Consider the following 13,746-nt stretch of genomic DNA (forward strand, 5'->3'; position numbering starts at 1 on the left):
ATGTTTATCTTTAATGTTAAGCTGTAATTAATACTTATATTTAAGGCTGAGTTGACACGTGGCGCATCCACAACGCTTAAACCCAGTTTTATATATAAGATTGCTATACAACTGCTTAACTGCTTTAGAATGTCCTAAAAGTGTGCTCCTCACTTCACTCTCAAATCAGAAATTATTATTACATCACACAATGTTTGCTAAAAAATCTCATACAATATGGATTTACTTATAGATTAAAACCTCAGTGTCTTAAAATAGGTGTATAATATCATTATCCTTACTAATAAAATCATAAATATTAAAGGGTTTTCTACAATTTATGGTTTTATTAAACTTTACTACATTCATTAATATAAATATGTAGACATATGAAGGTGAAAAGTCATTTTATAATTTCATCATTTTGTTAGTATACATACATGAAATATAGAATGAAAGCCATGTTTTTTGTTTATATATTGCTCTTAGCCACTATTTCCTTCACACCTGGAGAATGTGATACAAAGGTTTTCAATTTGAAAGATTATGGTGCTATTCAAGGTGGAAATGTCGATATCAGTCAGGTAATTTTATTTTATTTTATAGACATAATGTAAAAAACATTGAAAAAATAAGTAATCATTCTATTGTACGTATGTTAAGGAATGCAATGGTGGATGTTTTCTGGGAATTTTCAAAAGGGTTCTTAGATTTGTCGACTGTATCAAATTGTCTTAAACTGTATCGGTGAATTGTTTTCTATTTGAAGTAATTAAAAATCAAAATACAAATTGTAATCTTACAGCAAAACCCTTAAAAAAACCTTGTTCTTACATCTTTCATTCATTTACGTATAAGAACCAATTTTTCAACAATATTCAGTCATTTTCTTATCTATCAACAAATTTTCTTCGATGTAGTCAATATTGTACTTTTAATTACTTACTCAAACAAATGAGTAAGTATTTTTCCTGTTCCGATTATTTGTTTACCTTGAATTTTTGGCATAAAGGTCAATGAAAGAAGAAGAGACTATTGGTGGTTATTGTTAGAGGATGACAAATAAATTATAATTGATGTATATGATCAAATTACACATAAAAAACGTTCTTAATATAGAAAGTTTAACAAATAAATAGGGTCCTGTAAAATAAAATGGGTAAATAAATAACCAGACGGAGGGAGAAGTAATTATGAAAAACTCATCTTTTTATAAGTTCATGGAATTCGTCAAGTCATATACTCATATCATTGAACTTTGTATGTCTTTTCATGTTCTATGTAACTTTTCACATGTACTTATAAGCTCTTGACTCCCGTTTTGTTAGTGTGTTACTTTTTGTGTCTCACTAAATCAATGGCGATACGAAGACCCAGTACGGTGATTGTGAAGAATATAAGATGTAGTATTCCTCCATTAATGAAGATTAGAAGCTTCAAGTAGTTTGTTAAAGTAGTTTGTTAGTTTGTTATAGAGAGAGAAAATGAGAAGAGAAACTTTAGAGAGAAGAAGAAATTTTCTTTATTGAATCAGTAAGTACAATGATACATTTGATCTTCTATTTATATAAGTTCAGCTGAGGAAGTAGTTAGTTATAACAAACTTTGCTGACGTCACTAGCTTTATATTTTCACAGTGATTACCACCTGAATGATAGAAAAGTTTAATTTTTTAATTAGTATTTTTTCTTTTCTGCTTTTCCATGTGAAGAGTACTTGTACGGTTAAGTTTTAGTGCGTATGTCACGAAGTAAATACATTATGAGCAAATTGACAAACAATCTCACGTTAATCCATTTTATTAGAAAATTCCGTTTTTAAAATATTATATGTGAAGAAAAATGAGATAGCATCACTTATGATTGTGTTATCGATTTTCAATACCACCTTTTTACATGTACATACAAGATCGATCTTACTAGTCTCTGTTATATGGAGTTTTACATAGTAGGATCGGTCTTATGCATTAATGCATACAAAAATGTGGTCTCGAAACTCAGTATTACTCATTGACGCTTTATTATTGCATTTTTTTTAATGGGTAAATAAATGACAGGCTTTGTTGAAAGCATGGGGTGATGCATGCAATTGGAAGGGCGGAAGCAAATTGGAAGTCCCTTCAGCTACTTACTTGGTTAACCCGGTAATATTGAAAGGCCCATGCAGGGGCCCAATTGAGTTCCATAATTCAGGCACTTTAAAGGGCCCACAGGGCCTAAGAGGCGATTCTTGGATTGAATTTCAGTATATTGATGGATTGACTTTAAATGGAGGAGTTTTTGATGGTCAAGGCCCACCAAAACAGGCTGCTCCCGGCCTTCCAACGGTAATCCTCTCGCTCTCAAATGGTCTTACAATAATTTCACCCACACATTTTTTTCATAGGTTGAATAACGTGTACTCTATAAAGATAACAAGCATATTCGAAGAAATGGTTATTAAACATTATTTTCGTGAGACCAATAACATTGTTGACTTTATGGCCTCTGTTGGACACTCATGTCCAACTCTTTCGAGATGGTTTGAAAGTAGATCGATGAGTTCAACTTATCTCACTTATCCGAAAAGATAAAATTGGTTGGTGTATCCTAAAGGTTCAACCTAGTTTCTTTACTTTATCGGGAAAAAAATAAATAAGCAAAATAAAACTAAGAATTGAATAATTATTTTGGGCCCTTTGTTAAAACGGTCTTGTTAAAACAAATTGTATTAAAATCAATTTCAAAATGCCATGTAATTCAAAGCGCAATTATTTACATGCATGGCTTTTTTTTTTTTTTTTAACTTAAATGAACTAAGTTATTTACTGTTTATGTTTTTCAGCTACTAAGATTCACATTTATCACAAATTCGAGAGCACAATTAGTGAAACTAATCAACAGTCAAAGCACTCATTTCCACCTCTTTGGTTGCAAACAAATTGTCATAGACCAAATAAGCATATCATCACCAGAAAACAGTCCAAACACTGACGGAATTAAGATCGGCGAATCAAATGGCATTGATATCTTAAAGACAAACATAGAGTCGGGAGATGATTGTGTAGCCCTTATTCGCGGTAGTAAGGATATTACTGTCAGTGGGGTCACTTGCGGTCCGGGTCATGGTATTAGCATTGGAAGCTTGGGTGAGTCCGAAAATGAACAAGTCGAACACGTTGTGGTAAGACAGTGTAGACTTTTTGATACTACAAATGGGTTGAGGATTAAAACCAAGGCTAGTGACATGTCTGGCACAGTAAGTAATATTACGTACCAAGATATCTCATTTCGGAACGTCGATAATCCCATCGTTTTCGACCAAAATTATTGCCCGTCCAGGACTTGTCGACAGGTATGTGAGAAATTTTGATTTTATTCCGTAATTTGTTACTTTCTTTATGTTGTAAAAATTATTTGACTACCATTTAAATTACATTGGTCAATTGTCAATATGCTACTGCTGGATGTTGATGTTGGTGTTGTGATTGCTACCCCTCCAATAATTTATTCTATGGATAGTTGTCAGTTTTAATTACATTCTTATAATTAGAGAAACAAAGTTAGGTGGATGTATTCCAATATTATGTTAATGACTTGTTTTTTTGAAATTAATTTCAGCTCTAGTTTAGTTTAGTTTCATTCACTTCTGTTCAGTTCAGCTGTGCTCACTTTAATTTAGTTCAGTTTAGAAAATAGCAGAGCCTAATTAGGGTATATGTTGTAAATATGTGATGGGTCTTAGGATAGTTTGGTCATTTTAAAAGGAAAAAAAATCCATTTTAAAAAGAAAAAAGAAATCCATAAAAAGAAGTAAAAGAAATAGGAAGAATAAAAGTTTTACATAAATAGGAAAGTGGAAAAATATGTGTGGTTGGAGTCCTTGGAGGAAGTACTCCATATTGATTCATTGTAGTAAAAACACATCACTAGGTTTTTTTTTTTTTGAAACATGCGTTTTGCTTCAGACCATTGTTTTTGATATGAAATAAGACGGACAACATGTTATCATTTAACAATAAAATGTTTGTATTTTTTGATAACATGTTACCATTACTTTCCCATTATTTTCAGGGTAAAAAGTGACACCTCTAGTAATAACATTTTGTGATTAAATGGTTATATTCTCTTAAAAAATGACAACATTTTGTCGGTCTTATTTCAGACGGGAAAACTGCCCGTCTGAAATAAGATTTTGCGTTTATGAAATCGTTAGAAGTAGAAAAAAATTTATTAAAGGTTAATTGGATTTTTGGAAAAAATAAACTGACTAGCTTAAGTTTGTTCAAAATCGAATGGATTATATACTACTTCTGTAAAAATAATATAAATATATTGGAAAATGAAAAAGAAACATTGAACTCAACTATGGATCGGAATACTATCTTCTGTAAAGAACATGACATTGTTAAATTTTTATTAACATAAACATGTTTTTACTTGTCATAAATCAATTTAAATATAATTTTTGATATTGTATGTGGAAAACTACTTTTTATATCGTCTTCTCATTGACATATTATCATTGTTTATATATAATTAATTGATATCTTCTTTTCTTTCTTTTTAATTTAAGGGTAATTCTCGAGTGCAAATAAAGGACATCAAGTTTATAAACGTACACGGGACATCAAAGATAAACACTGCGGTAGTTTTACAATGCAGCGGAAGCAATCCATGCAAGGGGATCGAGTTGAAGGACATTAATATTGCTTACTACAAATACCAAGCTAGTACGATATCAAATTGCTCTAATGTTCATGGCCAATCTTCCGGTATACAAATACCTAAACCTTGTATCTCAGTATAGCACGATAGATCGACCTATCATTTCGACTTGTTATTTGTGTCAATTGATCATATACGAGTTATCTAGTAACACCCGAGTATGTAACTTGGTAATATGTTTTCAGATGATTAATCACAAACAAAAGGTTATTTATATTCTCGATTACTTTTTTTTTTACCTAAGCAATAGATTGGATATAATTAATTATATGGAAATCAATTTAATCTCCATTAAATTAGTTTTTTTTTTTTTTAGCTAATTGCAGGAAAACCAATCAAAAATCCCCCTTACTCTTATGAGAGTAAAATTCTCAATAATTTTCCTTCTAAAAAGGAATCTGGTTAAGTAAGGAAACAAGAATTCAATTTTATTAAATAATTATCTTTCAACTAAAATATTACTCCGTATCTTGTAATTATTTTAATCTTTTTTTAACTAAATTATAATATTTTAATTAAAATAAAACAAAACTGCTATAAATCTAAAAATTTGTATGTATATGAAAAACTTTTAAATTGATATTATTAGTTTCGTATAAAAAGACTTATCACATACTTAATTCATAAAAAAAAAACTATGAACTGGTGTTATTAATTTCGTTACAAAAAAATTCTTTACAACCATTTAAGAAAATTTATAAATTAAAATCATTAGTTTTGTGGAAAATTTCATTAAAATACACATTTTATAACTTTACTCAATTTTTTTTATCAGTTTTCCATTTCAATTTTGTATCCTTATTAAAATATAAAAAATTAATAATGTTTATAAATTAAATGATCTAGAAATACCGCGCATGCTATACTAGTACAATAAATCAATAAAAGAGAACTTTGGGGCAATGGTTCATTATTGTCCATTTGTCCTGCACTTTAGCCTATAAATTAAAGCATAAACTTGTCAAATTAACAGCTTGGGCGAGAATATTACTCTGTAATATACCAATTTGAAACACAACACGAAGTTTATAATGTGACTCATGTAGCAGTTAAAAAACTTAGTCGGGATTGATTAAGCAAGATTCAGACTTTGAAATTAAATCTATCTAACCATCGACTTCCATTACTATTTTTGGAAAGTAACGTTCTAGATAACGCCTTCCTATTAGAAACTTAGGGCGATTATCTGGACAACTTCCATTCTATTTTTGGAAAGTAGCTGTCTAAGACAACGACTTCCTAGTTAAAAAATTAAAATTTTGATTCATGCTAAGTCGTTATGTGGACCAACGACTTAGCTAGAAACTTCTGAAAAAATAAAATGTGATGGAGTGGACCTATTTTCTTGTAATTAATTTGAAATAAGTTTCATTTTCATAATTAGGTTGCTTTTCAACCTCATTCAAGCAAAAAAGTTTAAAAAAAAATGAACATCATTAAAACAAAATATAAAATTCTCGTGTAAGGGGTGCGTTTTACCCAAAATTTTGCGAGATGGATCTTTAATAACCAATCTTTCATTTAAATAAGTCTAGATAGTTAGATTAGGAGTAACTTTAGCCATGTAAGGAAGGCACAGTAATAAGTTTGAGATTTTAGAAATAAGGAAGGCCAATGCAATAATCGGTCTAATGAGTGATGTCATAAATAAGTTACGTAACAGAGGTAAAAAAAAAAAAATTTGCGGGGGAAAACTAAAACAAGCTAAACCCAAACTAGCGTTTTAAAATGGTGTAGTTTGCAACAACTTGAACGTGATTCATAGACTCGTAGACTCATTGTAATAGATGGTTCATGGCAACTGAAAGTCATGGAGATTGGACCACTTATAATGTTTATATATGTGGAAACCTACTATGTTTTTCAACAAATTCCTAAACAAGACGTATATGGCAATTATACTTGTGAACCATTATAACCAAAATAAGTACGTATTAATGAACTATACTAATTAGGGTAATTTCCAACCCTTCCATGTAATTTCAGCTATATTGCTCATAGTTAACTTAAACATCTTATATTTTCAACATATTAAATTGACGCCCGGAATAACTATTGTGTGACGTCGGAAAAATGAAATCGTTGGCCATTGTTAATGTTTTAGTAGTTCTTCTTCTGGTTCTGGTTGTTCAGCTTCCGACTTCTAGTTCAGCTCACAATTCAAAATGGCGGACTCTTGACGGTAATTTTCACCTTCATTCTACTCGGTATCTTGTTTCTTTTGTCTCTAATACGTGGTTTCTTTTTAACTCACTAATCAAAATGTGGGACGAGTATGATGATTTAAGTTAGTGATTTTTTTTTTTTTTTTTTTTTTTTTTTTTTTTTTAGTCTTATTCGGCCCCCTAATACGTGTTAAAGTTTAGAGAATTAAATTTATGTAAAGAAGTTGCATACAAAATGAGGATTTACAATGTTATAGAGTATGTATTAATGTATAAGTAAACCATGCTATACAAATGTATTGTTTCGCTGAATGAACGGGGTGTTTCATCCAAGGGGAACAAATGGTAATCTTGAAAGTGAGACTTTAAAGACACAATCTTGGTGAACGCTTCATATTCTGATCAATCGGCAATAACAATGGCATTTCTTGAGTGCGCTCTAGTAAGCCCAGCGATTATTGCTTAATTGGGTTGTGATTATCCTCTAGGAGGTTGTTGATTGGTATTTCGATGAGGGGATGGTTGGGTAATGTTTCTGGTAATGTAGTCGGATATGGGAAGCGTCAGGGAGGACATAAGCTGATGTGCTAGTGTTTGAATGGCTCAGAGGGGTTGGTTTCAGTTGTTTGTATGGTTTGTGCCAAATTTGCAGAGGAAGAATGGCAGGGGATATGTAACAAAAGTTAACCTCATTAAAAGCACTAAGTTTGATAATTTATCGTGTTAGAGTTCGGAGAATTAAATTTATGGAAAACTAAATGTTCCATGTAAAATAAATTACAAAATCAGAATTTACAATGTTACCTGCATATATTTAAACAATGGTAGTTATAAATTGCAGGGTCTGCACCATTAGTGATAGCCCGTGGTGGGCTGTCTGGTATGTTTCCTTACGCTAGTGAGGAGGCATACCAATTGGCTCTTAATTTAAGCGTGCCGGATGTAATTATGTGGTGCGATATCCAACTGACAAAAGACGACTATGGATTATGCCTGCCTAACCTTGTCCTAAACAAAGGCTTAAATGTGGATGTGGTCTATCCAAATAGAGCTAACGTTTATTTTGTCAATAAGGATATTTCCCAATTGATTTCAGTTTGGAAGAACTTCTTCATGCAAATCGTAAGTTTTGTTTTTCCTTATGACAATGATCAAGATCAACTAAATAAGGTCTCTCAAATATGTTGATGAATTGCCTTCCCTGATTACCCTCTTTATTTTACGCAGTCACTCAAGAAATTTACTCCCGCCCTCATTATTACAACGATGTGTATAATATAGAGACGGTGGAAAATGTGTTTAAACTGTTAATAGACCAGAAAGCTGCTGGCTTGTGGTTAAATATACAGGTATGTCTTAAGATTCAAGACACTGATTCGAATCACATAATTTAGAGTTGTTATTTCGTGTTATAATGTTGGTTTGATCGACTAAAGAGAGATGATATTTTTTATGCAGCGTGCTTCATTTTATGCAGAACATAATTTGAGTATGACCAGTTATCTAATCAGGATTTCTAAGCAGTTGAATATCAGTTACATCTCATCTCCTGACATTGGCTTTTTACAAGGTCTCAAACAACCATTTGCATCGACCAAGACAAGTTTGGTTTTCCGTTTTCTTGACCAGGATGAGTATGAACCATCAACGAAAAAAAGTTATGGGTTTCTCTTGAGTAATCTCACATATATCAAAACCTTCGCTTCTGCAATCCTTGTGCCTAAAGTTTACGTATGGCCTGTTGATGAAACGTCGTATCTGTTGCCTCATACTAATCTGGTGGCAGATGCTCATAGAAATAAGCTTCAAGTATTTGCATATGGTTTCGCAAATGACAAAATAAATGCCCACAACTACAGTTACAATCCCATTACCGAATACCTTTCTTTTATTGACAATGGCAACTTCTCTGTGGATGGTGTAGTTTCCGACTTCCCGCTCACATCATCATCTGCCAGAGGTCTGCATTTTTTTTTTTTATCTTAGAATACTTACAAATTGCAAAAGACTTAATTTCCATAGCTTGCATCCGTTGGTTATCCTATGATGAGCATCTTTTTTGTTTTTTCAGAATGCTTTGCACATCTGAGACACAGTGCATCGGTACAAGGTGAGAACGATTAAGCTCGCTCTAAGACGTGTGCTTTGTGTGTCGTAGTTAAAGAGTTCATAGTCTTAATATTTGTTTACGATTCTTAATTGCCTTATCCTCTTGTAGCAATGCCCAAGCCATTGGTAATATCTAACTGTGGGGCAAGCGGAATCTACCCTGGCTGCACCGATCTTGCATACAAAAAGGCTATTTCAGACGGGACTGACGCAATTGACTGCCCTGTTCACATGTCAAAGGACGGTGTGCCTTTCTGCAGTAGCTCCGTGGATCTTATTGCCAACACATTTGTCTACCAAACTGAGTTCAGAAAATTTGCGTCGGTTATTAACGAGATTCAGTCCAATACAGGAATCTTTTCATTTAGCCTAAACTGGTCTGATATCCAGGCCTTGACACGTAAGTTTAGTTATGACTTATGAGTTTCAGAGTTCGACCTTATTTTGTTCCCTGGCATATAAATGTTCTCATTGAGGCGTTTTCTCGCTTTGAATTGCAGCTGCATTATCAAACCCATATGGACAACTGGGATTGTTTGGGAACCCTAAGTATAGCAAATCCGGGAAGATTGTATCCTTATCCGAGTTTTTGGATATCGCTAAAAATGCATCTTCGGTTTCACGTGTTTTGATTAAGATGGAGGTAAGTGTTCAAGGATTCAAAAATTTGAAGTCAAGTTTCTTTCCTTAGTTTTTACTCCTCCTCAAAGTTGCTGATTATAGACATTGGTAATAGAGCCTTGAGCTACAGTTATAACCTAATAGTGACAAATCTAAGCCGCTATAGTTAAATACGAATACCCACAGACGGGTCTAAGATCCCGAACTAGTTTGGTTGTTGATGTCACGATGTTAGTTTCGGGATTGTCAGGGAGGCTCAGATTCTGCAGCAGGTTCATTTTACTCAGTAATTGACTGAAAAGCGAGTAAATGTCGGCTAATACTACATTTTAGAGAAAGAACAAAAAACAGAACTCTTGTGTGACCATCATCGTCATGTTTACTAAGTATTTTGTTTGTTATCGCAGAATGCTAGATACCTAGCAGAAAACCAGGGCATGAGTATTGTTAATGCGGTGTTTGTCGCCTTAGGGAACTCTCGCATTACTCTTCGTAGCGATAAAAGGATTATGATCCAATCGACAAGCAGCGCTGTCCTAAAGGCAATGCAAGGAAAAGGCTTTGAGCTTGTTTATGAAGTTCATGAGACAATAGAAGTGGTCTACAGTGAGGCCATAGAAGATATCAAGTGCTTCGCTCATTCTGTTGTTCTCAACAAGGACTCGGTCTTCTCCAACAGTAACGGTTTCGTTGTCAGTTGGACTCATGTTGTAGAATATTTTCACGCGTTCCTGATTCCTGTGTATATTCAAGGTTTTAGAAACGAATATGTATCGATACCATATGACTTCTATTATGATCCAGTTGCCGAAATCAGTTCCTACGTCGGGTTAGCAAGTGTTGAGGGGATAATCACAGCGTTTCCTGATGATAAGAATATCTTTTCAAATAATATCATATTATCTTGTAATTATATTATTCCATATTTTATGTTATATATTATATTGTAATCTTTGTAGTTGACTAAATCTCTCTTGTATAAATACTCTGCACTGTAATTGATAATTCTTATGCAATTCTTAATATTATGAAACCTTTCCCACAACTCTCTCTATTCTATCATGGTATCAGAGCCTCGTGCTCTTGATAGAGGTTAACCCCTCAGAGTAGATCCATTTTCGGGAGCAAGCAACCACCCACCTACCCAAAACCCGATTTTGCTCCACTGAAAATTTACCCTCTTCCGCTGCCATCACCCGAGAATTGCATCAAACAAACACCATAATATGGTGATCACAACCGTCTCAATCACTTTCAAAACTCGGCCAATACCATCTTGGCCGTCACAAGAAATTTGGCCACCACCGTACTGCCACAACAAAACCTGTACCACACTCGAACACCTTAAAAAAAAAAAAAAAAAAAAAAAAATCTTGCTAAACCTCATTAATGGCCAATCAACCCCTTATTAATAATACATACATACATCACACGTTTACCCAAATACATAGCCAATTATCATACCACCAATTAACCTTGTATTGTGTTCAATACAATCAACACCACCGCCACCACCTTCAAGTGAACCATCCAATCCCACATCAGTCACCTTCGCTAAAACAGAAGCAAGTGCTTCTTCCCTTGCTCTCCTGCGTCGGCAACCATACATACAAAAACAACCACCCTCCACTTGCACAACGTTGTAGCGACATTGAGATTGAACCACCACTGTCCTTTACAACCCAACTGCCTTGATGCCCTTCATCATCACCGCACTACATACCAAATTAATGAATGTAAACCATCAATTAGCATTTACGTTCCATCCCCACACTAACACAACTACGTCGACCCACCTGTGCACATCGTCGCATCACACCGCTGCCAGGACACGGTGATTCGCCCATCGGTGAATCCTTCATAGCCACCTTGCCCTTAAAAGTACAAGAAAACCCCTGCCACAACTTTGGCTTCCCATGGCTTACAAACCTTCAGTCCTTCATGTTGGACCAACCCTATGGAATTCCCTAAAGACTAAGAATGATTAACACCTGCGTTCCAAACCTGTAATAGCGCACCCACCCACAAGCTCTAGCACACCATGTTGTTATATCTTGTGGTACGACCACCTGATGAACCCTATGCTTCACCACCCCATCTCTCGCCCGGCCGGATCATCCGGTTACTCCGAGCATCCCCGAAACCTCCGTCTACACAACAAATTTCACCCACCATCTCAAAGAACGGTTCGATCACCCTACCACCTTGCTACAACCCACATCGACACCTCCCATTATCACCCGAGCTTAAAACCCTCGAAAATCGTACCCAAAGTCCTGGCCAAAACGAACAGAATCGCTCTGTTTTCTCGAAAACAGAGTTTCGACCAGTGCCCGTTATCGCCCTTTTTCGCACCATTTAAGACTATCAAAGACCCCGACTCTTCCCATATTCACAAAATTCGCAATCTCACGATTCCAAAACGTCCAAAACCTCGGTTTTCGTTACCGTTTGACCCTCCAACGACCTCAGCAAAGACCGTCGCAAAACACACTTTATTTTTCGAAAAACCGTCTAACTTAAGCATATTTCGACACCTCCTCCTCCGACTGTCTACACGATCAACACGACACCTCCGGCTACCTGGCATCACCGACTTGGCCAACCCTATCAAACTTTGTGCCCTTGTGGCCACCCCTTCCAAATCCGGTCAACTCCTTGACCACCTCTCTTAAACTTTGTGCCCTTGTGGCCACCCCTTCAAATTTGGTCAATCATGCAACCACCCCTTTATCCTTTGTTACCTATGTAACACCCCTTAAAAACTTGGCTACAACCCACTCGGCCGTCATACTCAAAATTTTGACAATGTCCCTCTACTGCTGCCCACAACTCACCTGAGTTTGTGCTCTTTCCCCACGTTGATGAACCACACCCATCCTTAAATTTGGTATTAAGGTCTTGCCTTTGTATTTCTATTACCATGTATCCATATTATCATAATAAACTCTACCCTTTGTCACTACCCACCATACATCACCTAAACCTTGTGCTACTGCCTCCTCTTGCACCTCTATTTACTTTGCTCAGATATTAATGTTTCTTACAACAACTCTCCTACTCCTACTATTCTCGTCACTGCTGTTATTGTCCAAGATCGGACTTTCGCCTTGCCCGTCCGTCTTGCGGGGGCATGATAAGAATATCTTTTCAAATAATATCATATTATCTTGTAATTATATTATTCCATATTTTATGTTATATATTATATTGTAATCTTTGTAGTTGACTAAATCTCTCTTGTATAAATACTCTGCACTGTAATTGATAATTCTTATGCAATTCTTAATATTATGAAACCTTTTCCACAACTCTCTCTATTCTATCACCTGAAACCGCCATTGATTACAGGAGTAAGTTTTTTTCTCTTCAACTATTACTTTCTTGGGTAATCAAAGCTTGTTAGTTACTCGTATTGATTGAAGTGTTGTTTTCGTGGCGTGTGAATTTTGCAGATAACCTTTGTTCGGCACTGGATAAAACACTTGGGTATATGTCTCCAATTTTTCCAGGTAAGCTCCTTGCATTGGTTCCTCAAGAGTTAAGACCTGAAATTCCAGGAACTGTCCCCAATCTTACTGAAGGTGAGGTGTTAGAACCAGCACTTCCACCCATGGTGTCAAATGCTTCCTTGCACCATTCACCACCGCCTCAAGTCGCTGCAACATCAACAAGAGCACTGCCTAGACTGCTGACCGCCTTCTTATCTTGTTTGTATATCGTTCTCTCTCTGTAGAAGCAACATCTTAATTTGGGCATTTGTTCTCAACTTTAGAAAACTCATTGACACAAGAATATGATCATCCTTCTTGATTCAGATCCCTCGTTTTCTTCTCTTTCACACACTAACTGGTTTATACATTTATACATTTATTGACCTTCGTTGCCAGCCAGCAATTACACGGTCACGTGCTATTGCCTTCATTTTTTTTTCCAGACTAAAGTCCTGTACAAAGGTAATTTTGTATATTGCCGATTATTGCACTAAACATAGAAAGCTTTCGGAACAATTAGAATACGTCGATCATACCATCTCTAACGAAGATCTTGATCTGAAATGTTTGCGCGGTCTCCCTTTCTAATACCAGTCTCTCTATAATAATTTTCCTTTCCAAACCCCATTCTCCGACTTTTGAAAGTAATATCCATATTATTGGAAGAAACTG

General features: G+C 35.0%; 2 protein-coding genes across 2 annotated transcripts; both read left to right on the forward strand.

The window, feature by feature from the left end:
* Positions 1–312: 312 nt before the first annotated feature.
* On the forward strand, positions 313–4,896 carry LOC141628705 (polygalacturonase-like). Its single transcript, XM_074441809.1, has 4 exons — positions 313–563; positions 2,036–2,305; positions 2,803–3,312; positions 4,534–4,896. The coding sequence occupies exons 1-4, from the start codon at positions 420–422 to the stop codon at positions 4,765–4,767; spliced, it is 1,158 nt and encodes a 385-aa protein (XP_074297910.1). The 5' UTR covers positions 313–419; the 3' UTR covers positions 4,768–4,896.
* Positions 4,897–8,290: 3,394 nt separating this feature from the next.
* On the forward strand, positions 8,291–12,717 carry LOC141636718 (glycerophosphodiester phosphodiesterase GDPDL3-like). The gene is made up of 6 exons (XM_074446757.1): positions 8,291–8,810; positions 8,922–8,960; positions 9,069–9,359; positions 9,460–9,602; positions 9,988–10,486; positions 12,611–12,717. Exons 1-6 carry the CDS (start codon positions 8,291–8,293, stop codon positions 12,715–12,717), a joined length of 1,599 nt encoding a protein of 532 aa, XP_074302858.1.
* Positions 12,718–13,746: the final 1,029 nt, after the last annotated feature.

The sequence above is a fragment of the Silene latifolia genome, chromosome 2, assembly GCF_048544455.1.
Source record: "Silene latifolia isolate original U9 population chromosome 2, ASM4854445v1, whole genome shotgun sequence".
Taxonomy (NCBI): Eukaryota; Viridiplantae; Streptophyta; class Magnoliopsida; order Caryophyllales; family Caryophyllaceae; genus Silene; species Silene latifolia.